The sequence below is a fragment of the Orbicella franksi genome, chromosome 12, assembly GCF_964199315.1.
Source record: "Orbicella franksi chromosome 12, jaOrbFran1.1, whole genome shotgun sequence".
NCBI lineage: Eukaryota > Metazoa > Cnidaria > Anthozoa > Scleractinia > Merulinidae > Orbicella > Orbicella franksi.
In genome coordinates this window covers 6,201,613-6,228,780 of record NC_138156.1, presented here as the reverse complement: position 1 = coordinate 6,228,780, position 27,168 = coordinate 6,201,613, and the positions used below count along the sequence as shown (strand labels likewise).

At 40.9% G+C, this 27,168-nt stretch overlaps 1 protein-coding gene across 1 annotated transcript; it reads left to right on the top strand.

Moving 5' to 3' along the window:
• Window positions 1–98: 98 nt before the first annotated feature.
• On the top strand, window positions 99–23,817 carry LOC145464317 (pre-mRNA-processing-splicing factor 8). Its single transcript, XM_081448163.1, has 40 exons — window positions 99–201; window positions 293–392; window positions 1,074–1,242; window positions 1,499–1,663; window positions 2,143–2,358; window positions 2,911–3,249; window positions 4,446–4,551; window positions 5,056–5,158; window positions 5,301–5,388; window positions 5,829–5,948; window positions 6,379–6,688; window positions 6,807–6,941; window positions 7,252–7,578; window positions 7,753–7,959; window positions 8,572–8,735; window positions 9,187–9,313; window positions 9,664–9,856; window positions 10,274–10,461; window positions 10,547–10,785; window positions 11,404–11,761; window positions 12,263–12,487; window positions 13,194–13,333; window positions 13,666–13,752; window positions 14,011–14,103; window positions 14,428–14,563; window positions 15,049–15,348; window positions 15,991–16,137; window positions 16,533–16,693; window positions 16,842–17,033; window positions 17,332–17,569; window positions 18,167–18,295; window positions 18,448–18,561; window positions 18,988–19,062; window positions 19,856–20,101; window positions 20,403–20,449; window positions 20,566–20,947; window positions 21,404–21,544; window positions 21,851–21,990; window positions 22,583–22,785; window positions 23,055–23,817. Exons 2-40 carry the CDS (start codon window positions 320–322, stop codon window positions 23,207–23,209), a joined length of 6,978 nt encoding a protein of 2,325 aa, XP_081304289.1. The 5' UTR covers window positions 99–201; window positions 293–319; the 3' UTR covers window positions 23,210–23,817.
• The last annotated feature ends 3,351 nt before the right edge of the window (window positions 23,818–27,168 follow it).

The following is a 27,168-nucleotide window of genomic DNA, read 5'->3' as shown; positions in this document are numbered from 1 at the left end:
CATGCGTTAGAGGTCAATCAACCCGTATTGAACTATGGGAATATTTTGTTTAACCTCACTTTGATGAAGATTTCTGGGGGCGCTTTTCATTTTCTGCAGGGCTGTAACGTAACAACATGGCGGACAGCATGCACGCTTCGTAGAGTCAACGTCTTTGCCGAGCTTTGCTTTGAATTATAAAGGAAGTGAACTGTTTTTCAGGTAATTGAAGCTTCTATGGTTTTTGTATGAATTTGATTGCGAAATGTGAAAGGCAGGTGATAACCTATGCTCTTTTGTAATTATGTTTTAGGTTTTGTTCTGCAGAGAAACCGCCATCATGGCGGCGTGGGTTCAGCCAGGGATTGCGGGATTACCGGCTGAAATCACCGAAGAAAAACTGCAAGAAAAAGGTAATACACGATAATTGTTAAAGGAAATTGACTTTTCGGCCAAATTCACTCGACTAATATTATTTTTCTTCCTTGATTGAAATAAAAATTGTCGTGCACGTGAGCAGTTCTTCCTACAAATCTTTTAAGTACTCTAACCTGAATGCAGTCGTCCCTTCGCAGCGATCACCAAGATGACCGTTATCATGGCAGTTAGCGTCTATTTCTCTCCTTTAAACGTGGCGTAGGTTAACCTTTAGGTATTGTATTCTCTTTGTAACAGATTTCATCAGAATATGGAAGGCGTTTACAATAGAATGAGCATAAAAGTAGAATTGACTGTGATTGAGAATTTGGTTTTGTAAGCAAGTTTCGCTTCATAATTTCTTAAACATTAAAAACGTCAAGATAGCAGTATAGACAAATGGCTAAAATTGAATTCAGTCACAGTCTGTGCAACAGCCAGCTGTATAATTCTCAGTGTAGATAATTACCAAACAACAGTAATCAAGGGGGTGTACAGGCAGCGCTGGCAGTTTAGCTAGTTTATATTGACAAGTGCAGTGCATATGACGTTGGGGTGCTTTTGTAGGGAAAAGAAGTAAGACATTTAGAAGTCCTAAGAAATACTTATTGTAGTCATGGAGACCTTCAGGCAGTTCTAATATATTTATGGTTTCACTTATTGCTTAAACTATGTAGCTCGAAAATGGCAACAACTCCAGTCAAAGCGATACAGTGAGAAAAGAAAATTTGGATTTGTGGAGGCTCAAAAGGAAGATATGCCTCCAGAGCATGTGAGAAAGATCATTCGGGATCATGGTGACATGTCAAGCAGAAAATACAGGCACGATAAGCGGGTGTACCTGGGGTAAGGATACTTGAGCTGTTATATTGCAGATCACGTTATTATAAAGTTCTATCATAAACATGAAGATACATGAAAAAAAAAAACTTAGCTTGTCACTTGTCAGATGAAGGCTGTTTTGTAGTACTTTCAGGTGTTACTGCCTGTTTTTCAGTGTTTTGCAAAGCTATTTTTTGTTGCAACATCCAGTTTTGGCATTCTTGAGAGATGAAATCCTTTTCCACTTGGCATTCATTTTGTCCATGGTTATTCTTTAAAGTGCCCTAAAGTACATGCCCCATGCAGTGTTGAAGTTGCTGGAAAACATGCCCATGCCTTGGGAACAGATTAGAGATGTCAAAGTGCTGTATCATATCACTGGTGCCATTACATTTGTAAATGAGATTCCATGGGTTGTTGAGCCTGTTTATTTGGCTCAATGGGGGTAAGTACAAGCTATTATCACTTTGTTTCTAAAATTGTTGGTCTAAACTATATTAGTCTTTCATTAATTTAAAGTACTTGGAACACATCTAATGACAACCCTTCCTTCCTGCATCAGACTCAAAGTGTTATACTTAGACAACTAAGTATAATGTACCAAATTGTGATTACTCACAGTGGTAAAACAATGTGTCCTTGTTAGTGTCTGATACCCATAGAAGGGTCCTTGACTAATAAGAGACCAAATGTTGTACTTTTTTGTAAATAAAGTTGTGGTGTTGAAAGAACTTTGCTAGGCAAGAAATAGAATAAAGGAGCAATATTTCCAGGACTATTTTGTTCCCATATGATATGCTTCCCTTTGGAAGCAGACTTCTTTTGTCAGATGCTCCTGAAGGGGGAATTGAGTTGTAGCCAAAAATATTTAGATTTTTATTCTGACTATGGCTCAACAACATTGTTCTTACCATCTTAACGTAGTACCATGTGGATCATGATGCGACGTGAAAAGAGAGACAGGAGACATTTCAAGAGGATGAGGTTTCCTCCATTTGATGATGAAGAACCACCTTTGGATTATGCAGACAATATCCTGGATGTTGAACCCCTGGAGCCAATCCAGATGGAGCTGGACCCTGAAGAAGATGGGAGTGTCTACGAATGGTTCTATGATCACAATCCTCTCCTTGATACCAAGTAAGTAAATTAGGCATTTGTTTGTTGCATCAGTACTGTTTGTTGGATCAGAAGAAAAAGCTATTGTGCTGGGTCGGTGGGTGAATAATTTTGCTGTTTATCAACTTGAAGTGGATAAAGGCAAATAAATCGCCATTGTGGCTGTATGAATCAGATGTTTCAAGCATTAGTCCAGTGTTGAAAATAATTTTTATCACATATGGTAGCAGGTCATGTGCCCTTTTAAATCTTCATGCTGGTGGGACATATCAATGTGGCCAAACATTGATTATGCATAATTTGCATTCAAAAATAATCTGGTGATGTCCATGAGAAGCCTAGTGTCTGATCAAAAGTTCATCTTTAATTCTTTTACTAATGGCCAATAGTATAACCTGAGAAACCAGCTGTCTTTCTTCACACATTTGGATTGTTCCTACTTGAGGTACCTCTAAGACTGAACCTGAATAATTCCATAATGATGGCATGCATGTGAGGAGCCAACTATTTAAAAGTTGGCATTTGAAAAATCTTGTTATACTTATCGTGTACTTTTCATTTTATTTTATTCAGAATGATCAATGGCTCTTCATACAGGAAATGGAACATTACACTCCCGATCATGTCAACATTGTATCGTCTGGGCAACCAACTTCTGACAGATCTTGTTGACGACAACTATTTTTACCTGTTTGATCTGAAGGCATTTTTCACTGCCAAAGCCTTGAATGTGGCTATTCCTGGAGGGCCAAAATTTGAACCATTAGTGCGAGATGTGAATGTCCATGACGAGGATTGGAATGAGTTTAACGACATCAACAAGATCATCATTAGGCAGCCTGTGAGGACAGAGTACAGGATTGCATTTCCTTATCTGTACAACAGCTTGCCTTATAAAGTGCATCTTCCCTGGTGAGTCAATCAGGATGGAAGGGGATACTCAAGTTGTAGATCTATTTATTTTGGTTTTCTTTGCCATAACTCATTTTGGTGCATAATGTGGGAAGTGGCAACTTGACAAGTGAATTGGCTTATGTACATGTAGGAAGCAAATTTTATGATAGATTTTGTACTGTTTAGCAAACTCTGTGGAAAGGACTTTAGCAAAAAAATAAGCGAGAATAAAAAACAAAACTATTCGACAAGGCTATTTAGCATGAACTCTGACCTTGACATTTTAAAACTTGGTAATGACATTCTGAAACGTATTTTATTCTTGCTTATTTTCTGATTGAAGAATTTTGTACTGTTTTGATAAAATCATCAATGAAATGCTATAAATGCATTCTGTATAGTACTTTTGATCATAATAGATCTTTCCCACATTCCAACAAACAATGGTGCCGAGTCGAGGTCAGGGTGGACAAAAAATACACCAAATGTATGAAAATGTCCACCTCAACCTCGCTCTGGAGCTATTGTTCGAACGCACTGAAGTGGAATGCGGGAAAGGCCTATTAGCCATCAGATGCGGGTAACAACATTGCTCAAGACTGCCAATTGTTGTTTGGATTGGTGGCTAAAGAAATCTGGTTCAAGTTACTAGCGCACATCTGTAACTGAAGTTGTTATAGACTGCTCTTTGATCCATACAGTTTGTGAAAAAATAGTTACACTGTACTCTACCCAATGGTGGGATGCTAGCTAGCCTGAACTTTTTGCTGGTATCCATTGACATTCCTGGGTGGAGAGACATAGTCACCCCAGCCAGAATGTGAACCTGAATCACTTGGTCTGGAATTTATCATGCTAACCTCTGAGCTATGTCACAGATCTATGGCTGACATGTGATTCCAGCAGTTCCTGATTCTCTTACCATTTGACCTCACCACTCAGGAGTCTCATTAACATTTAGAGCAGAAGGACAACTGGTTTTCATATACGGGCAAAACTATTTGAACTGAAATTCTTTAAAAGAAAAACTTTCTGCAAGCTGGTTAAACCAGACAAACCAGGCAGGTAGAATCTTCCTCACAGCCCGCCCTTAATGAAACCCCTGACCGCTACCCATATATGCTTCCTGTACAGTTTAAGTACAATAACTTTAGACACATGTACAGTACAATGATAAATTTGAACTTGAGTCAGATGGTGTGCCTTCTTTTCAGGTATCACCACCCTTCAGTTGTGTACATTAAAACAGAGGACCCTGATCTTCCAGCATTTTACTTTGATCCTCTTGTGAATCCAATTGCCCACAGGCATGCAGTCAAGGTACCTTTGTTGGTATTTTACATGTCGTGAAAAATAACAAACCCTCGTAATGGTAGAAAATGACCTGAAGGTCGGTGAGCTAAGAGGGCCATGTACAGCTTAGGGAGCTTATATACGTCATTACATGTGTGAGAAGTGATGAGGGTGATCAATGCTGAAGGCAAAGACAGCACTTTTGAATTTGAATTTGTGTTATCTTTATCCTGCATGAATGGATAATAAAATGTTCTTTTTATACCGACTTGAATAATTCATTCAAGTTCTCTAAGTACGTTACTGGATCATTTTAACTTGGGTGCAGTAACAGACAGTTTAGGTTTAGGAACAATGAAATCACGTGTTGAACAATATAACAGAGATGCAGATATCCAGATCTGCTCAGGATGTTATCAGTTTTACTACAAGCTTAAACAACTGTCTCACCCATTTATATATTTAACACAAGTTACCTAGAATTGAAATGTCGATATTTGGTCTTACAAAGAGTCAATGTTGTTGTTTTAGACAACAGAGCCCCAACCTGATGAAGATGAAGATTTTGAGCTGCCAGAGGATATTCAGCCATTCTTACAAGATACACCACTTTACACAGACAACACAGCAAATGGTTAGGTTTTCTTTCATTTTGTTCCCTTTTTTGTGACTAAAATTAGCTACAACTTGGGAAGTTGTTGAGGATGATTTTTCTGGATAAGTTCATTTTATTATTAACAGTTGTCATTTTATGGGTTGTCATCTTGTATATGTAGGTATCTCTTTGCTGTGGGCTCCAAGACCATTCTGTTTGAGATCTGCCAGAACTCGTCGAGCAATTGATATACCTTTGGTAAAGACCTGGTAAGAATTCCTTTCACTTTTATCCACCTAGTAACTATAAATTTTAACAAACAGATTCCATGTTGCTGTGCTTCTGTTCAGTAGTGGTAAGAACAAAAAAGTGGCACACAAGATGATAGGCAAGTGTGTAACTGATGTTCTTACCACATATTGATGTCATTGGTGGTCTATTACTCAACAGATGCACAGTGACATGGAGTCCACTTGTATTATAATTATAGTAAAGAAGTGGAAAATTAAACATGTTAATGATGTCATATATATGTCTGTCCTCCAAAATGCAAGAATAGTTTGACTTATTATGTATAAAAAATATCTCTTGCAGATATCTACTGAAATGTGTAGCTCTCCATCTAAAAGTGTAATTTTAAATGTTATTGTGATCGTTTTGTTGAACTCATCCAGCAACTTTGTAAGTGCTTTAAATACTTGATTCTTAGGTATCGTGAACACTGTCCGTCTGGTCACCCAGTTAAGGTGCGGGTGTCATATCAAAAGCTTCTCAAGTGCTATGTTTTGAATGCACTTAAACACAGAGCACCCAAAGCACAGAAGAAGAGGTCAGTTTGTTAAAGCTTTGAACTTACAGTGTTATACTTACATGTAATACAGCTATTGTTGCAAGTTAAAATGTTGGAATTTTGTACATGGTGTCATAGATCAATATACAAACATGTTTACTTGCAACCCAAACTACGATGTATGCTTAGCATAGAAAACAAATGTTGCACTCCCAACTGAAAACTTTTCTGTAGATTGCCTGGTAAAAGATAAATATTGAAATTAACCTAAAAAAGATAAACCTGCTCTAACAAATAAAGGATTGATTGATTGATTGATTGATCGATTGATTCTGATCGATTGATTCAGTTTTTTTTTTTTTTGCAAGCTTATCTTTACAACTGCTTAGGTTCGTAGATAACTGCAAAATTGTGTTTGTCTTTATTTTATTTACTGTAAAACAAACTGTTGTGGTATTTCTTGTTTCAGATATTTGTTCCGATCTTTCAAAGCCACCAAGTTCTTTCAAACTACCACTCTTGACTGGGTGGAAGTTGGGCTTCAAGTTTGTCGCCAAGGTTACAACATGTTGAACCTACTGATTCACAGAAAGAACCTCAACTATCTTCATCTGGATTACAACTTCAATCTGAAACCAGTCAAAACTCTGACGACTAAGGAGAGAAAGAAGTCAAGATTTGGAAACGCTTTCCATCTTTGTCGCGAGATCCTTCGACTCACTAAGTTGGTGGTAGATTCCCATGTTCAGTACAGATTAGGCAATGTAGACAGCTTTCAGGTGAGAAAGAGAATGTTGAGTTTAGCAAAACAGTTTTGATCTCCATGGGTTCTTTGACAGAAGTTTAAAACACTTTTCTGTTAATAAACATGATTAAAAATTACTTTGTATCATACAGCTTGCTGATGGCCTGCAGTACATCTTTGCCCATGTTGGTCAATTGACTGGAATGTACAGATACAAGTACAAGTTGATGAGACAGATCAGAATGTGTAAGGACATCAAACATCTCATTTACTACAGATTCAACACTGTAAGTAGGGCTTTTCATTCTCTGTGTATCATCTGAGTTGGGGCAGGTGGGATGGCAACCACAGAGGATCTCTAGCAGTGTCGATAATATTGTTGCTGTATGCACAATTAAGGTAGACTTGGTTCATATGTCTGTATGTGTCAGGTTTCTCAAAAAGCCAAGGGAAAGATATTGCTTAGGAGAACATTCTTAATCTTTGACCAGTAAAGCTACCTTTGTGGTCACCATTTCAACATAGCCAGATTAACAGGGCTCCTCTGTATCAATGAAGAAGACCAATGTTGATGAGAATCATGCACCTTTCTTGCAGGGACCAGTTGGGAAAGGACCAGGATGTGGATTCTGGGCTCCTGGTTGGAGGGTGTGGCTCTTTTTCTTGCGTGGTGTTGTGCCACTTTTGGAACGTTGGCTTGGCAACCTTCTGGCCAGGCAGTTTGAGGGGCGACACTCTAAGGGAGTGGCCAAGACAGTCACCAAGCAGCGAGTTGAAAGCCATTTTGACTTGGAGCTCAGAGCTGCCGTTATGCACGACATCCTAGACATGATGCCAGAGGGCATCAAACAGAACAAGGCACGTGTTATTCTTCAGCATCTAAGTGAAGCCTGGAGGTGCTGGAAAGCCAACATTCCTTGGAAGGTAACAAACTGTTTGCTTTTGTTTGTTGTTACTTAGTGCTTTTTTCCTATACAAAGTGCTGGGGTAAGTTGTGATAGGTGCAAGGTATGGGATTTGAGGCCTGTCTTGGGTCTTTACAGTAAGCCACGACCTTGGCACATATTTACTTGATGGGTAACTTTCTTTTATTGTTAGGTTCCTGGTCTTCCAACAGCAGTGGAAAACATGATCCTACGTTATGTCAAAGCCAAGGCAGATTGGTGGACAAACACTGCTCACTACAACAGGGAACGTATCCGCCGTGGTGCCACAGTGGATAAGACTGTCTGTAAGAAAAATCTGGGTCGTCTAACAAGACTTTACCTTAAAGCTGAGCAAGAGAGACAACACAACTACCTGAAGGTGTGAATTGTGCATAAGCTTTGTTTTTGAGTTAACTTGTTGATAAGCAATATTCAAAGTGGAGGGTAGGTGCCAATTGATAGGAAAGCAGGCAATGAGTGAGTGAGTGTGGGCAAAATGCAAATAAAGGGGGTGACCATGGCAACCTCCAATGGGTCACCTCCCCCTGGCACCTGTCACACTGAATTGTCCGTGGAGAATAAGTACACTTACCTGGACACAAGGGCCCACCGTGAACCAAGAGGCAGGTGGGAGGGACCAAACCAAAGGCAAAAGCAACAAAGCTATGCAGAGCAAGACCACAAGGGCAAAACTGTGCAGCAATGACACAACTATGCATGCCCATGGCAACCATCCACTGGTCAACAGCAGATCTCCCAGTCATCTCTGATTGTTGATAATCTCATTTAAAGAACATTTCCATAAGAAGCTAAGATAAGATCAGATTGGTGTGTCCACTTTGCTTTCAATAGGACCTAGCACACCTCAGGTCTTGAGCCGGAATGCTTAGAACACTAGCCATTTTGAAAATGGCTTGCTTTAATAGAATGCCAAGGACATTAAAGTCACAGAGAAGTCATGTACCAAATCTCAGGTTTACTTGTTCTACAGGATGGTCCATACATTTCTGCTGAAGAGGCAGTTGCTATCTACACCACAACAGTTCACTGGCTGGAGAGTAGGAGGTTCTCGCCGATCCCTTTTCCACCTCTTTCATACAAGCATGACACCAAACTGCTGATTCTAGCACTGGAGAGACTCAAGGAAGCCTACAGGTTTGTGCTATCAAAGTTGAATTCCATGCAAATTTAGTGGTTTCATTAACTTTTCAGCAGGAGGGTAACTGGTTTTCACAGGTGGGCAGAACTATTTGAATTGAACTTCTTTATAAGAAAAACGTTCCACTAGATGGTCAAGCCAGGTGGGCAAAATCGTCCTCACAGCGGGTCAATTTGCCAAATGTTAGAAATTTCAAACATTTCAATTTGATCTTGACATTGATGTGTTTTGACCAATCAGATGGCAGATTAAACCACAGGGATAATTATCACTAGGGTTTGTGATTTACAATGTATCATTCCCACCTCATTGGTTTTTCTTCACATTACACTGTACACTCCCAAAAAATAAAATAAATCCTAGTATTTGTGACGCACTGTAAAGTCTTGGATTCCAGAAGAATTTGTTTGGAGATCTCACTGTTGTCTATTATAATGTGTATTTCAGTGTAAAGAGTCGTTTGAACCAGTCCCAGAGAGAAGAATTGGGACTGATAGAACAAGCATACGACAACCCTCACGAAGCACTCAGCAGAATCAAGCGTCACTTGCTCACACAGAGAGCATTCAAAGAGGTAAGCACTTGAAAAAGCAAATTCTCACTAGTCTGGGCCATTCAGAAGTGAAATATTCCTGACAGTGGTTTGAAACTTAAAAATACAAAATTTAAAAATTCTATGCCAGAAAGTTGTTCAGCATCAGTATTGCTCAGAAATACACTTTTACTGATAAGCTGCAAGCTTCTTCTGATCCCTAGAATGTGCCTTACCTTTTGTACACTGGTTATGGTCCAAGGATTACTGGAACAGACCACTTACTGACAGGTGTTAAGTCACATGAAAATTATGAATTGCTGACCACTTGTCTGGAAGTGATTTTGGTAGTTCCAGAGTTAATGAGACCATAATCCCTATACCTACTGTAGGTTGGAATTGAGTTCATGGACTTGTACAGCCATCTCATTCCAGTGTATGATGTGGAGCCACTGGAGAAGATCACAGATGCCTACCTTGACCAGTATTTATGGTATGAAGCTGACAAAAGACGTCTGTTTCCTCCGTGGGTAAAACCAGCTGACACAGAGCCTCCACCACTGTTGACTTACAAATGGTGCCAAGGTTAGAAGAGATCTTGTGACACAGTTTTGTGTCACAGGAATTTTGTGTAGACGAGATATACTTAGGTGTCTTTCTTCAGCTAGATGGGAGGTGCAGTGACCTACGTTAACATTCTGAACTCCCTATTGACCTGTCCAGATGTGAGCCCTTGTTGGGGACAGAACATTGTGTTCTTGGGGAAAATTTTTTACTCATAGTGTTGACAACCCAGGTATATAAATAGAGATGGACTGTTTTAATGCTGGGTATTTACCCTACAACAGAGTAGCTTCCAATCCAGGGGGAGTAGAAATACTCCTAGTTCCTTCATTACAGAAACTGAGATAAGCCCTGCTAGTATCGGACGCTCCTACGCTGATGCAGACTAACCTAAGTATAACTTTGCACTTTAGGTACCTAAAAGTGTTTTGCTTTCAGGAATCAACAACTTGCAGGATGTGTGGGAGACATCTGAAGGAGAGTGCAATGTCATGATGGAGTCAAACTTTGACAAGATGTACGAGAAGATTGATTTGACCTTGCTGAATCGACTTCTGCGACTGATTGTTGATCACAACATTGCTGATTACATGACAGCCAAGAACAACATTGTCATCAATTACAAGGTGGGTGCCAGTTTATTTTAATTGTTTTCGTGATTTTGACAGTTAACTTTGTAAGCTTCACTCTCCACCTTTATTTCACAAACAGGACATGAACCACACAAACTCCTATGGTATCATCCGTGGTCTTCAGTTTGCATCATTCATTGTGCAGTACTATGGACTGGTTATGGATCTGTTGGTGTTGGGTCTACAGAGGGCCAGTGAGATGGCAGGCCCTCCACAGATGCCAAACGACTTCCTGACTTTCCAGGATGTGCAGACAGAGGCCCAACATCCCATCAGATTGTACTCTAGATACATTGACAAAGTACACATTTTCTTCAGGTAACTGTTCATATAGCTCTTTGCTTCAATGTACATGTGCATAAGAATCTTTAAAGTTATTTCACAAACCATAATTGGAGCCTAGTATTAAAAATAGTTGAGTTAAATTTCTGCTAATGGTGTTCAGGCAACTTCCCCCCATGCATGGGATACCTGTGTACTGTGGAATTTTCCATGAACATTTCCCATGTTTTCAAAATTGCTTGGCTTGGCTCTTGCCCCTCTAAATGTAAGTAGATAGGAGGATAATCTTGGAGCAATGGTGTCTTAAATGATAAGATATATACAGTGTACACTGTAGTATGGTGGTGACAATTTCCTTGTATTTGCCAATAGTTAGCCAATAGTGTGGAACACTTAGAAGCAAAGCAGAAATTAAATATACCAGTATATAAATTAAATAAAATATCCTTGCTAACAGTCACACACATATCAAATGAATTAAGATGGTGATAAGAATTACAATGCTGATAAGAATATTGTGTAAGATGCTGATTGCCTAGCATGTCAATCCCTGTAAAATCATGGGCTACTGGGTATGGACTGCATCTAAATCCCAACCGACATTTCTTTAGCATGGATATTCCTTTACATTAATCTTTAATATTGTTTTTTCAGGTTTACAGCTGATGAAGCACGTGATCTGATTCAGCGTTATCTAACAGAGCACCCTGATCCAAATAATGAGAACATTGTGGGCTACAACAACAGGAAGTGCTGGCCTAGGGATGCTCGCATGAGGCTCATGAAGCATGATGTTAATCTTGGTCGTGCAGTGTTCTGGGACATTAAGAACCGCCTGCCTAGATCTGTCACAACACTGAGCTGGGATGAAAGCTTTGTGTCTGTCTACAGCAAAGACAATCCAAATCTTCTGTTCAACATGTGTGGCTTTGAGTGCCGCATTCTGCCCAAGTGCCGCACAACGTTTGAAGAATTCACTCATAGAGATGGTGTATGGAACTTGCAAAATGAGGTACATGTACAAGAATATATGTATGATTGCAGTTCATCTTATCTTTACCCGAGGTTAACTGAGGATTTGTGCAGGTTATGGAAAACCTGGAACGTCATGGAATTTAAGTGAGGGTTTTGGAAAGTCGTGCAAAAGCATTATGTTTTCTGGGAATAAAAAGACAAAAGGTGAAAAATTGACGAAATGACAGTCAATTCAGAAACAGACATTAATTTCAGCAGAATTAAACACAAGCACACTTTTTTTACTTGATAAAATACTGTCATAATGTGATAATGTAATAATAAACTTAGATCATGGAAAACTCGGAAAGGTGATGGAAAAGGCCATGGAAAGTCATGGAACTTTAAAAGCTCTAAAGAGTGTGAACCCTGTAAATTGTGCCAGCATGGCACCCTACTTGATGATATTCTTTATTCTTATCACCTGTCTATTTATTTGATGTTGTAAGGAGAAATTAGGTGCTGATTATTATTATTGCTTCTGTTCTTGCTACACCAGGTCACCAAGGAGCGAACTGCCCAGTGCTTCCTAAAGGTGGATGATGAGTCTCAGCAGAGATTCCACAACAGAGTGCGTCAAATCCTCATGGCATCAGGCTCCACTACTTTTACTAAGATTGTAAACAAATGGAACACAGCTCTGATTGGCTTGATGACATACTATCGGGAATCAGTTGTCAACACCCAGGAACTATTGGACTTGCTGGTCAAGTGTGAAAATAAGGTGCTGAATATTAGTCCTTCTTGGAACTTTAAAGGAGCTCAGTCATTGTATTTGGAGTTATTTTGACCATGTACATGTATGAAAGTACCTTAAGATTGAAGGAAACCTTAAAATAGTAGTTTACAACTTAGATAGTAAAACACCAAACTGATAATAAACCATGAAGGAACAAGGGTGGTTCAAGGATGGTTCAGAACAGAGAATACTAACATGGATTACAAACAACGAACTTGAAAAATTTAAGCTTAACTTTTCAAGAAGTGTAAACCATGATGTACCTCCTTAAGTTCTTGTAAATATTCTCAAGCTTCTGTGCAAGACATCCGAGGCCAGGTCTTCCAAAATTTTGCGGTGTGCAAGCAGTTAGAAGTTGGAAGTGGGTTATGCTCACATGTACATGTATGTCTTTGGTAGTCATTTAAAACAAGGATTAGAAAGCTAGTTTCAAGCCCAGGACTGTGCTGAGTGACTAGAAGTGCCCAGGCACCACAGGCAACTAACTTTTGCCTTTGGGCAACTGGAAAAACTTACTTTTGTCATACAAGCTTAAGTGTCGGGCACCCCAGATTTCATGTTTGGGAACCTTCAAGCCATCAACATAATTTTCCAGTTTAGTGTAAAAGTGTCGTCTTGTTTTGTTGTTGTTGTTGTTGTTGTTGTTGTATAAGCTTACCTGTCTGACACAGTGTACATTGTTGTCTTTCAGATCCAGACACGTATCAAGATTGGTCTGAACTCCAAGATGCCCAGTCGTTTTCCCCCTGTCGTGTTTTACACTCCTAAGGAGCTGGGTGGCCTTGGTATGCTCTCCATGGGTCATGTTCTCATTCCACAGTCAGATCTCAGGTACTGTGACAAATGAATGCTGTACAATTGCACCTGGCATTCCTCTTTTATGTGGAGGCCTTCTTTTCAGTTGTATCACCTGAATATTTTCATTGCAGTGATATTATAATAATGTGCAGGCAATAATTATTATTGCCTGCACATGTCAAAACTTATGGCCTTCGGTGTCCTGCGGGGCACGACAAGGGTAAGTATCTAGCCTCAAACAGCACCTTAGGTCAAGACATTTATTAGTTATGGAGTCCTTAATTCCTCAGTCCTACCTTCTCTTAGTAAGTAATAGTGAAGATCGCACTGCAGAAGTTAACCCATGTTGTTTCGTTGTTCTTCAGGTGGTCACAACAAACAGACGCAGGGATTACTCACTTCAGATCTGGCATGAGCCATGACAAAGATCAGCTGATCCCTAACTTGTACAGGTAACACCAATACTCTAGATTAAACTAATTGGGTTTGAAGTTGTTGCAACATTTTTGAATAGATTCAGAACGAAACTTTGATTCACACGAAGGAGAGGTCAGTAGTGCAGCCAAACAGTAATCATATGTACCTTTGTTTAATTTTATTCTGCTATTGTCATGAGCATCATGAGTAGTGAATTGCTTGTCAGCACTGTTGTGATCACTAATGTTCTCTGCCAAATACTTATGCTCTTTTTGTTTGTGGGGTTTCAACAGGTACATTCAGCCATGGGAGAGTGAGTTCATTGACTCTCAGAGGGTTTGGGCTGAGTACGCTCTGAAACGACAAGAAGCTAATGCTCAGAATAGGTGAGTTGAACATTCTCCCTTAATCTGTCGCTAGACAATTAGGCCACATCTCTGAGAGGGTGGTTACATTCATGTACAAGGTTTGTTATATCCTCTGACGTCTTTGTTTATACCCTAATTATAGCTGTGACCAAGAAAGAAAACACATGTATTAGTATTTTGCGCTGACAAAAAGCTATGACTTACGTTGAAATTGCAAGAGGCTAACAAAATCCTAGCACAGACAAATTCCTTTCCTTTTTGATTTGTTTTCTAGTCAAGTTGTTTAGAATTGCAAGCTGAAGGAAGTCTTTGCTGTAAAGATTTTGTTTGTTTTTTCCTCAGACGTTTGACCCTTGAAGATTTGGAGGACTCATGGGACCGTGGAATCCCTCGTATCAACACCCTGTTTCAAAAGGACAGACACACCCTTGCCTATGACAAGGGATGGAGAGTTAGAACAGATTTCAAACAGTATCAGGTAGGCTAAAATTGTTTGATTCGAGGATAAGAAAATTTATACCATGCGACGCACAATACAGTCAATCAGAACACAGGAAAGCCATTGTATACTCAACGGTATTGCACTCTACCTTCACATCCTCCACTGCATTCTGTTGGCCATTGTATTCACTGTATTCACTTGCCTAAAGACTTGCATGTATAGTGAGACAATACAAGTCACTCATCAGATTTTCCATGGTATTCCACTCGAAAGTGTTGAATAGCTTGTATGTAAAGTGGAAGAGAAAAGTGACTCTTTACCTGGATCTGACATTGAATAAACCTTGAAATAATGTTGTAATCCTAGGAGGTTTGTAGGCTTATGCCTAGTTCCGTTGATCATCTTTAATATTCTCCATACTGTTCTCTACATTAGGAGAATTGAGTCTTAGTTCAAGAATTTTACAAGATTAGAAAAGATTATAAAGATATCACTAAGCCATGTTGGTCTTTCTCCTGTAGGTTCTCAAACAGAATCCCTTCTGGTGGACACACCAGCGACACGACGGCAAACTTTGGAACCTGAACAACTACCGGACAGACATGATTCAAGCCCTTGGAGGTGTGGAGGGTATCCTGGAACACACGCTCTTTAAAGGAACATACTTCCCCACATGGGAAGGTCTGTTCTGGGAGAAGGCCAGTGGATTTGAAGAATCCATGAAGTACAAGAAACTGACCAATGCACAGCGATCTGGTTTGAATCAGATCCCCAACAGAAGATTCACTCTTTGGTGGTCACCGACAATTAACAGGGCTAATGTAAGCTAGTTGTTTTAGTTGTACTGTAGCAAACTTGTTAGCTCCTGTCTGTAGTCATGGCATTTTGAAGAACGCTTCTCCTTGGCTTTCACTCTGCTATCATGCCCATTTGCTGTAGTTATTTGTAAAGCCTGCATAGCAAGCATTTCGTATGATGGAAAACATGAGCAAAGTCTGGTCGCACGAAAGTTGGAGGAGGGGTGGTGGTGGGCCTCAACTCCCCATCCTTCATTGATGTTTTTCTCTTGCCCCAATTTTCGCACTGTCAGAATGCACAAAAAGCTCTTCATTCGTACGGAAACTCTTGCATTGTAGGCTATTATTTGTATTTCGGTGTATATGACAGTTACAACTTGTAAAAGTGCAGCTATCAAAGAACGATTTGATGAGCCCTTTACAGGGGATTCGTTAACGTTTTCAGTAGAAGGGCAACTAGTTTTCATGGGCAGGCAAAGTTATTTGAACCTAACTTCTTTATGAGAAAAACTTTCCGCTAGATGGTCAAACAAGGGGGTCAAAATCGTCCTCACAGCTGTTCAATTTGCCCGGTGCCTGGCCCAGTTTTTGTTAAATAATAACTTCCGCGTACCAAACTACTCAGGCACCCACTGATCACTGAACTTTGTTCTTTCTTTTTTCCAGGTTTACGTTGGTTTCCAGGTTCAGCTTGACCTGACAGGAATCTTCATGCACGGCAAGATTCCAACACTGAAGATCTCACTCATTCAGATCTTCAGAGCTCACTTGTGGCAGAAAGTTCATGAGAGTGTTGTCATGGACTTGTGTCAGGTACAGAGTCAGATCATTAGTTGTTTGCCTCCATTCTTTTCCTCAATACTTCAATCTTAGCGCACACTGGACCTATGGACATTAATAAACTAACCCCAACCATAATGCCAAAGCTTAACTTATTATCCCACTAACCCTACGAATCGAAGGGAGCGTGTCTGCCAAAAGAGACGTTCAAATGAACGACAAGCTAACCCCAACACTGAACTGAACTCGACCTCTAACAGCATTTTAATTCCTTCTCTCGTGAACCATTTGCGGAGCCCGAGAAGCAGGTGCTTGGGTAATAATAGAGATTGAGTTGAGTGCCTCGCTAAAGAGCGCTACATGTGTAAACCGGTTGGATTCAAACTATCTCACATCTATTCAAGTCTAATTATGATTTATTTTTATAGGTGTTCGACCAGGAACTAGATGCTCTTGAGATAGAGACCGTTCAGAAAGAGACCATTCATCCCCGTAAGTCGTACAAGATGAACAGCTCATGCGCCGATATCCTGTTGTTTGCTGCGTACAAGTGGAATGTCTCCAAACCTTCTCTCCTGGCTGACTCCAAGTATGTGTTTAATTCACTTGTAATAACGAAAAAATGAGACGAGAAAATGTGGTCAAAAATGTTGCGCATTTGCCCCTTTCCAATCTGTTTTTCGATAATGATTAATTGTTGCCGTTGTTGTTTTTTCAAGTGTGTTCGTCTTTTACAGTGACATCATGGACAGCACCACAACCCAGAAGTACTGGGTAGATGTACAGCTCCGTTGGGGAGACTACGATTCCCACGACATTGAAAGATACGCACGCGCAAAATACCTTGACTACACTACTGACAACATGAGTATCTACCCCTCCCCTACTGGGGTGCTCATCGGTATTGACTTGGCTTACAATCTTCACAGGTAAGAGAAGTGGTGTTCAGATGTTAGTCATGTCCAAGCTAGCCTCATGTGCAGATGTTCTAAAAAATTGATCACGTACAGTGACGTACTCCTTTGTGGAAAAAATATTGCGTGACGAGCGACGTTGCTAGGGCTCGTCACGGATTCCTTTGGAGAGATGAATGTGTGACGAGCGACGTTCTTATGGCTTGTCACGTACTCCTTTGGGCGGAAAGATAGCGGGACTGGTCAACTATGCACAAGTAGATATTCGTTATTATTGTAGTGCTACAAACGTTATTTTCTCCTTTTCTTGCAGTGCCTTTGGTAACTGGTTCCCTGGTGTGAAACCCCTCATCCAACAGGCCATGGCTAAGATCATGAAAGCCAATCCTGCACTGTACGTATTGAGAGAGCGAATCAGGAAAGGTCTTCAGCTGTACTCCAGTGAACCCACCGAGCCTTACCTGTCTTCACAGAACTATGGAGAGCTTTTCTCCAATCAGATCATTTGGTTTGTGGACGACACCAATGTCTACAGAGTGACCATTCACAAGGTAAGGCAAGGCGCCTTTTGACCGAGGTTGGAGATTTTTTTTTTGCAATGACTTAACCAGACCGTCTCGATTTGTTTAAAAAAAAAAGGTAACAGGTGGCTAGTTTTCCAGGCAGACTTGGGAAATAGTGCGAAAGTGGAATTCTTGTCTGGAAGTAGTCTGAAATTCTGTTCAAGCTGTGACAAATTTTTAGTTATCTTGTGAAATCTATGTCACTTAGTGTTTCGGTTCTGACACCCAGAGTAGTGAGTACGATTCCAATCTCTACATTACGTCGAGTCTATGAAAAGAAAAACATTGCTTGAAAAAAAAAAAAACTTTGAAAAATTCTTGGGTATTGCTTCCAGAGATGGGTACTGACCTGACAAAAGAATGGCTTTGTATGATGCTACAGACTGCTGCAAGTGTTCAAAGTGTTAAATGATAGCGTATGTCGACTTCAATTCTGTAACATTATCGCTTTGAGTTGTGTATGAGAAGGAAAGTTTGGAACTTACTGTTTAATTATTGAAGGGTGTCCGCTTAATAACAGACAATTATTTTTAGACTTGACTTGCACAAACATTGATTTTAAGCATGTCTCTATTTTCTATTCAGACGTTTGAAGGTAACTTGACCACAAAGCCAATCAACGGCGCCATCTTTATCTTCAATCCTCGCACGGGACAGCTTTTCCTCAAGATCATCCACACATCTGTGTGGGCGGGACAGAAACGTTTAGGACAGGTACGTCATGTGATGCTAAACAATGTGTGGTTCTTGCGCCTAAATCGGAAGTGTTGTTTGCCTGGGTTGAAATTTATGTGAGGCTACAAAGGCTGGTAACGTTTATTATTGGGTAAAGTGCTGGCTAAATGACTTATTTGTTCTTTTTTTAGTTGGCCAAGTGGAAGACAGCCGAAGAAGTGGCAGCCTTGATTCGTTCACTGCCAGTCGAAGAGCAGCCTAAACAGATCATTGTAACAAGAAAAGGAATGCTTGATCCTCTTGAGGTATAGTAGAGACAGAATGCTTGTCGAGAAAACTTGTCTAAGCGTGACTCAGAGGAAATATCAAGACTAAATATTCTCAGATGGGTGGGGCATCCTTTGAAGAAGTCAGCGGTAGAAATGGAAAACGCTGACATGTTCATTCATATACATAGTTTTGTTGCAGTTCAGGTCACACAGAGCTTTCTGCTGGTTCTTCCAGTTTATCCCAACCTCAACGTATGAATTCTCTGAACTGTTTGTAATTTTCATTGAGAAAATGTGGTTCTTAATCAGGATGTCGTTTTAACTTGATCGGGCTCAACATTCTCAAGACTTGCTTTCTTGTATTTGTAAAAAGGCAGATGGGAGAAATGAGAAGCAACAAGTTTATCACCACCTGGTATTGAGGGGTTTATTCAAACTAATAGTCAACTTGTTGTGTTACAGGTCCATCTGTTGGATTTTCCAAACATTGTTATCAAGGGCAGTGAGTTGCAGCTTCCTTTCCAGGCCTGCTTGAAGGTTTGTGTTAGTTAAAAAAGTAGATACTTCCCCACGAAAAGCGCTTTGTCGTGAATGTAAGACCATTGGCCAGGTTCCATTTTTGAAGGAAGAAAAATTCAGCGGTAACTTCTGCGCCTGATTTCCCACTGCGATTCAATTTTACGTGTAAATTTCTCGCCTCTTGCACCTCCTCCTTTGGAATGGGAGAACTGTAAGGCCGAAGTCTAAAAGTAGCGTACATGAACTGGCAAAATTGATTTAAGTATCTCGTAGCAAATTCTCAAGTATTCGCAAAGAGCTGCGAAAAAAATCTCTGCTCTTTTAGTAGTTACTACGATTATCAGTTGAGTAAGGCGGGGCGAAAATTTGGTCACCAAGTTTTAACGTAAAAATCGTGTTGTTGTCACGAGCAACTAGCTCCGTATCCATTGGCAACTTGTTAGCCTTTGACGTCATTGGCAGCAAAGCGCACGAAATTGTAGGCGACACGACAGGCGACCAACGGCTGTTGATATTGTTACCAATGGAAACGAGGTAAGTTGCCCCTGACAACACCATAATTTTGAGGCCAAAACTTTGTAACCAAACTTCCCTCGTGCCTTACTCAACTGATAATCGTAGTATCAGCTCATTAGTTTTCTTATGGTCTGTTACACACCAACCACTTCTGTTAACGTTTCGTTTTTCCTTGAAAATGTTTAAGCGTTTTACAATCAGTGTACTGAGAGCACTCCAGTAAGACATTGTATTTAATCAATCAAATAATCATTTAAGTTTTAATTCACACACTCTGTCTTACTACCCTGTACAGGTTGAGAAGCTCGGAGACATGATTTTGAAAGCCACTGAACCACAGATGGTACTGTTTAACCTGTATGACGATTGGCTGAAGACCATCTCATCATACACGGCCTTCTCACGTCTGATCCTCATTCTCCGAGCCTTGCACGTGAACGCTGACCGAACCAAGGTCATCCTTAAACCGGACAAGACCACTATCACTGAGCCTCATCACATCTGGCCTACTCTGACAGACGAGGAATGGGTACCAGTTGAGGTATGTCTACACGCCATAAATCTCGAAACATAAATGACATGTAGTTGAAACACACGCAAATATTTCGAATTTCGATCATAGCAGCTAAAAAAAGTGTCAAACCCCCTTTTCTCCTTTCTATGTTGGAAAATTACAAAATGCACTCGTGTCCATCCGTTCAAAGGGTTTTAATCAACATTGCATTGGGGTGGGCTTGTTGCTGTATTTTTGGTAGATTTTGATCCAGTGTTATGTTTTTTTGTCCGTTCGTTCGTTCGTCCATATGAGTTGCTTACTCCTATCTGTTCCTTTTGTTGTGTAGGTTGCCCTGAAAGATCTCATCTTAGCTGACTATGGCAAGAAAAACAAGTGAGTTTGCCTCCTTTTTAGTTATCCTTAAACACCTTTCAACTCTGTTATCGACTTTCTTACTAACCGCACCCTGCCCCCGGTCTAATAGCACCATGTCCTTATTCTTTCTCCAGTGTGAACGTTGCTTCTCTGACTCAGTCCGAGATCCGTGACATCATCCTGGGTATGGAGATCTCGGCACCCTCACAACAGAGGCAGCAGATAGCAGAAATCGAGAAGCAGACCAAGGAACAGTCGCAGCTGACAGCCACCACCACGCGCACCACCAACATCCACGGAGATGAAATCATCGTATCCACTACCTCCAACTACGAGACACAGACGTTCTCGTCCAAGACGGAGTGGCGAGTCCGTGCCATCTCCGCCACGAACCTGCACCTCAGGACCAATCACATCTACGTGTCTTCAGATGATATCAAGGAGACAGGGTTCACATACATTTTGCCGAAGAACATTCTGAAGAAGTTTATCGTAATCTCGGATTTAAGAACACAGGTAAAGGGATAGTGGGTTACTGCTATCAGTACACGGGCTGTTACCGTTGGCGGTCGACGTATGTAATTCTTATGATATGCTGATGTCGGTGTTGCAACTCCTGAGAGCTGACACTCTGGCTACAGCCTGTAACTAACCTCGAGAAAGATTTTGTCGTTTCGGCCGAAATTCTATTGCACTGCACAAGCTGTATTGAGGTTTTAAGCAGATGTCAAGACTCCCCTCAATAACAGTGATTTAAAAAAACAAAACAAAACAGCAGCAACGTTTAATTTGCAGCACTACAAATGTCCCTTTCCACTTTCTACTGGGATTCCCTCCAGCTTGCACGTTTTTCGATCATTTTATGCGCGCCTGTTCACATGAGCTTCCGCGATTCTTTGCGCTGGTGTAGAGTAGCGTGACAAACCTGATAAGAGAGACGAAGGAGATAACTCATTTGTGATGATGTTTTAGATCGCAGGATACCTGTACGGCGTCAGTCCGCCTGATAATCCTCAAGTAAAGGAGATCCGGTGTATTGTGATGGTTCCACAGTGGGGCACACATCAGACTGTACACTTACCGAACATGTTACCACAGCACGACTACCTCAAGGTATGGAAAGCTCACAGTGAACTGAGGCCCGAGCGGGGCGGGGGGGGGGGGGGGGACCTCACATAAAAAAAAAGTTGGAGGTGCTCGTCAGAAATTTTGAAAAGAACCTCTAAGAGGTACCAAAAAGCTACCTCTGTGGACTTTTTGAGGCTGAATACCCTAAAAGGTACCAAAACCACATTTTAACCCCTAAAAAATACGACTAGCATCTCCGTTTCTTTTATTCTCAGCACTAGTGTTAAAAGAAATGCATACAAAAAGTATGGAGAGTTGATATGTGATCTGTTTTGCTTTGCGTGTTTGTAGGAAATGGAACCACTTGGCTGGGTCCACACTCAACCCAATGAGCTTCCTCAGCTTTCTCCGCAAGACGTCACAACACACGCCAAGATCATGGCCGACAACCCGTCCTGGGACGGCGAGAAAACTGTCATCATTACATGCAGGTACGTACTGTTCAAATTCACTTGGACAAACGTCTTCTTAACCTTTGCGAAGATCTGGAATTCGATATTGTTCAGTCTCCTTGGAAATGGCACAACAGTCAAACCTCTTCTTTGGATACCTGTCAGCGGCTACTTTAGCGCAAACACCACACTTTGAACTTCCTTTAAGTGGACATCTCCACCAATCAGACAATCTCTGGTCCCGAGGGTATCGGCGTACTGGAGGTTCCATTATTTAATAAAATTGTAAGGGATCATTTGTAACTTCATATTGTCTCTGCTTGCACTAAGGGAAACACTTTTTTCCAAGCGCAGTCCGTTTTCGTCGTAACAGAACCCTTTGTTAAGATATAATGCCCGCCTAATAGCGGAAAAACGTTCTGTGCGCCCGTAAATTCTCTCGCTGCAATAAGAAATGGGAAATTTTCTTTGTGCTTCAATGAAACTTTGCCGCAAGCAGAACTTGATTAGTTCATGAAATTACAATCATGTATGTTTTCCGTTCAGCGTCCCAAGTAGCAAAACATGCTATAAATATCCTTTGATACTAAATAACGCTGGCGTTTAATTTCATCCCTGGTTCATGTTTTAGTTTCACTCCTGGTTCGTGCTCACTGACCGCCTACAAACTGACCCCCTCGGGTTATGACTGGGGCCGGAACAACAAAGACACCGGGAACAATCCCAGGGGTTACCTCCCGTCACACTACGAGAAAGTACAGATGTTACTGTCGGATCGTTTTCTTGGTTTCTTCATGGTACCCACCCAAGGTTCCTGGAACTTCAACTTTATGGGTGAGTTTTGGCTGAATTCTAATTGTTGTCGAGAGATAGGACTCCACAAAAACACGAAAATGCGCCATTTGTGTGGGCTCAGAAATGCCATCCTAACGTTTCTGAAGGTGATCTACAAGGTGTAAGAATTTGTGACTGTAAAGGGAGTCGATGGTTAAGTCTGTATACGAGCTATGCAGTGACTTAACATTGTCCTTGAAGGCAAGACAGTTATTGTTTTTGTCATGGTCAGATATCAGTTTTAACAGCCTGATTTTCTGGTTTTACAGGTGTTCGCCACTCCCCTAACATGCGTTACGAACTCCAGCTGTCCAATCCCAAAGAGTTCTACCACGAAGTACACCGTCCCTCTCACTTCCTTAACTTCAGCACCATGGAAGATGTCGAAGTTATCGGCGCTGATAGAGATGACATGTTCTCGTAACTTGTCAGCAATTTTTTTCGTATCAATCACGTATTCAGTCTTGACCACTGACCATTGTAAAAAGAGTTTTCTTCAGTTAGACTTCCAAAGGGGGGGAGGAGTGGGTGGACATTCTCGTGAGTCATAGACAGAGCTCTGATTGCCGCTGCAAAAAAGGCGGCAACCCCCGTAACCATAGCGACCGTCTCCTGAATTCGCTCGCGGTAAACTGCCATTACCCACGCCATTTTCCTCTGTAAAAAAAGCGCGTGCTTGTTGTGATTGCATCAGCAGGTTTTGCACACCGTCATGGACAACTTCACATTCTGTTTAGGCTAACAACCATCTGAGATTACATCTTTACTCTTAAGTAACCAACTTTAGAACTGCTACAATGCGTTTCCTTAATATTTCCCTCCAGCTCAAATCAAACAAGCCTTGTTAAGAGAGCATGGCTTTCTTTTTCTTTTGTGTCAAAATTGTTTGTTTTTGTATATATCCTAGGATTGGCAATAACTTCTCCAACAAGTTTTTATAGTCGTAAAATTATTGTGGAGTAAGCGAGTAGATTCCGTTTCTTTGTTTTGTAATACCCTGAGTAAAGTAATAAAAAAGTGCTCTTCAATTTATTTCGGGCTACCGTTCTCAAGGCTGGTGGCATTCCTATGTCATGTACCAATCATATAAATGTCTGACACGCTGTCAAAAATCTTAGTAGTAACCTTCGTTATCTTTTACCAGTGGCCAGCGGTCTGTGACGAGACTACTTTACTCGTCTGGTCACGCTATCCTACTCTGCAGGGCCGCAGCCAGAAAAAAAATTACAACTGAGGCAATGTCTATGGTTAAATTCTCTTCCTAGGTATGACTATGAACAATCAAAGTGCTCTATGAACAAACCCGTGGGTTTCCCAGTAAAAGATGATTGACACGAGCTAACCTTTGCCTAATAAGGAAATACTCTTTTCATAAAAAAAATAGGTCCGCATTTTGGCTATGTGTGTGGCTTATGGGTTATTGACTTCTGGCAATACTCGTGATGACAGTCTTAAAAATGACTGAGACAAATGCCTCGGTGTGCCTGTTACTAGCTACGGTCCTGCCATGTCACTGTCGGCAGGAAGGTTGGCGTTTTGTAACTTGACTTTCAGGGTAAGTCGGCTTCGCGCCGCCACCTTGCTCAATAAGATCACCAAGATTTTATTTTATTATAGAGAGCTAAAGCATTGTAATTCACATCATACTCTGACATTAATACGTACTTGTCCTTGAGAATCTTGTGAATCAGGTGTGAGTTAAACTGAACGTCTGAAGCAGCTGCGGTTTTGAGCGCTAGCTCGTAGAGCAAACCGTGCAGATCGTCAGCAGCCTCTCTTTTGCGCAGTGCAAGTCGCAGTTAGCTTACTGCATAATGCTATTTCAATAGTCAGTTTATTGGTTTCTTTGTTTATTTCGATAATTTACATACTTGAATATGCAAGTATGGAGAATTTGGCGACGGTAAGACTTGACGCCACGGAAAAATCCTTGATGATTGCTAGACTTTACAGTAAAACTCCGTAACTCGCCAAGTTACTCGGGCCGATTTTCTGATCTTTGAGTAACTGATATAAAGTCGCCCCGCATTGTTAACGGCACGAATGGCGAAGTCTGCGCTGCACGTTGAGCTTTTTGGAGTGATGGTGAATATATGTAACATCCTTCGAAAAAAACAGTCGTGCCATAGCAGCTCAGATCCCCATGTAGCACCTCATCGTTCTCAGTGGGGTGAGTTCCGTTTTAGTGTCACCACTTACGCTTAGTGAGCTACCATTATGACGCAAGGTCCGGTTGTGACGGTTGAGGCGTTATTTCATAAGAGAAATACCTCTTATTGACCTTATTAGCCGTGGCGTACCTAAGAGCGATCCAAAGAAGTCACGAAGAGCGTTTTAGGGTGCGAGCAAATCATTCAAGACTGCCACACCAATCACATTGGAGGCTTCAAGTTGCCGATTCTGAATTTGCTTCTTATGTGAGCAAGTTTTCCACCTGTTGCCTTTATTTGGCCATTTCCTGGGTAACCTATCAGGCGCTCATGTAAGGAAGGTTGGGTGTGGCCTTCACAAGCATTACAAACTCGTAATTTAGTGTACGACGCTGTCTGACATATAACGGGGTGTGAACAAGACAGTGCTGTTCGCACCGGATGACTTGTACACTCTTTGGGAGCCGGCACTTGGTTTTTAGACCCTTTCTGTGACGGAAATGATGATCAGTGCAAAATGTACTATTGTGATGATTTAGGGGACAACCACCGCTAAACTCGATGCACTGAGGTGTAAACTTTCATAGCTCATTTATTAATATTTAACAATTAGTAATAGTAATTGGACCTAGTGGAGTACAATTCAGGGATCAATCGCGCGAGTAATTTCAAAATCGGACGAGCGCGAAGCGCGAGGCCGATTTGAAAATACGAGCACGATTACTCTGAATTGTACGACATGAGGTCCAGTTACTAATTAATCGTATCTATAACAAATTTCGGAATTAAAAATGTCTTTTGGGAAGTTCTTTTGACCGAAAACGTCTGTAGCGCTTTTCATAAGTTTTGAAAACTGTAGGAAACAGTGCGAAGGAAGCCATGAAAGTGCGCGTAATTGACGTGAAAATCACGTGGGTATCCAATTACAAAAAGTTCAAATTGAATACCTGTAATTGGACACCCACGTGATCGCGCGCCGATTACATGACTAAATAAGCGCGCGGAGAACCAATCACAATCGAGAATTTTGTTATAGATACAATTACTCACCGAAGTGGAGGTGGACAGTGCGCGGAAAGCACTATTCACTTGTGTGGTTTATACTAATAATTAATATTAATTAATTAATCTTGCGGGGGAAGGGGGTTTTGCACGACAATGTGTTAAATGTGGAGTGTGTCAACTTTAGCATTCGTTATACAATACGGCATGCACACATGATCAGTGTACGTCAATGTCGACCACCACCACTACTTCGAGGTTACATAATGTAACACTCAGGCATCGTGTGCTTTCAGCCCGTAACTCAAACTTCCGAACTCATTACTGCTAGTAATGCACTTCTACTCGATCAAATTTAGGCACGTTTTAAACATGATCCACCCCAGCCCGTAGATCAATGATAAACGTTTCAAAAGATTCGTTTCTACACTACCGTTATTGCATCGTTTACCTCGTCCACAGCCGCTCGCAGCACAGGTGGCCCAGAAGTTGAATACGATGTAATACGTGACATTATGCTGTTGGCGATTGCGTTACAATTTTCGACAAATGTATGAGAATACTTCGAAAATTACTCTAAATGCTACGTGTAGAAACTAATTTGAATAAAATGGCTCACCTTATGTTTGCATTGCGGTATTAAGGTAAGCCATTATATTCAAATTATTTTTTACACGTAGCATTTAGAGTAATTTTCGAAGCATTCTCATACATTGTCTTATAAACGGCTAGAATTGTAACGCAATTGCCAACAGCATAATGCCACGTATTAATCGTATTCAACGTCTGGGCCGCCTGTGCTCGCAGAAATCTCGAAAACGCAGATAACTATGCGTTGTCGATGGAAACAATATGCGTTTTCCGATCGCTGAGGTGTGGGCGAGAACGCATCAAAAAGCATGCGTTTTCAAACAGGGTACAGGCAGTAATTTTAACGGACGTTCTCAAATTTGGGTGGAAAAGCATAAAATTGTTGACTCGTAGGAGGATAAGCGACTTACGATCTAATTTGATATTCAAACTAGTTTTGAAAGGAAAATCCACTAACTCATTGGGCTCAAATTTGGTCAGACTGTACTTTGGGGGAGCGAGACCACGGATCACTGAAAACGAACTGAATTTTTTTTGTCTTGAAATTGAATGTGTTATGTGAATTAACATATTCCAGAAGATTAAATTCCTAAAAAACTGTTCTCGCACCCTCTAAATCTCGAACAACAAAAACTAAACA

Bases quoted from the DNA above. Each gene is read 5' to 3' on its own strand.
- LOC145464317 (XM_081448163.1), top strand. From the start codon at position 320: ATGGCGGCGTGGGTTCAGCCAGGGATTGCGGGATTACCGGCTGAAATC. The intron at 393-1,073 runs GTAATACACGAT...TAAACTATGTAG, and splicing joins AGAAAAACTGCAAGAAAAAG to CTCGAAAATGGCAACAACTC. The intron at 21,545-21,850 runs GTATGGAAAGCT...GCGTGTTTGTAG, and splicing joins CACAGCACGACTACCTCAAG to GAAATGGAACCACTTGGCTG.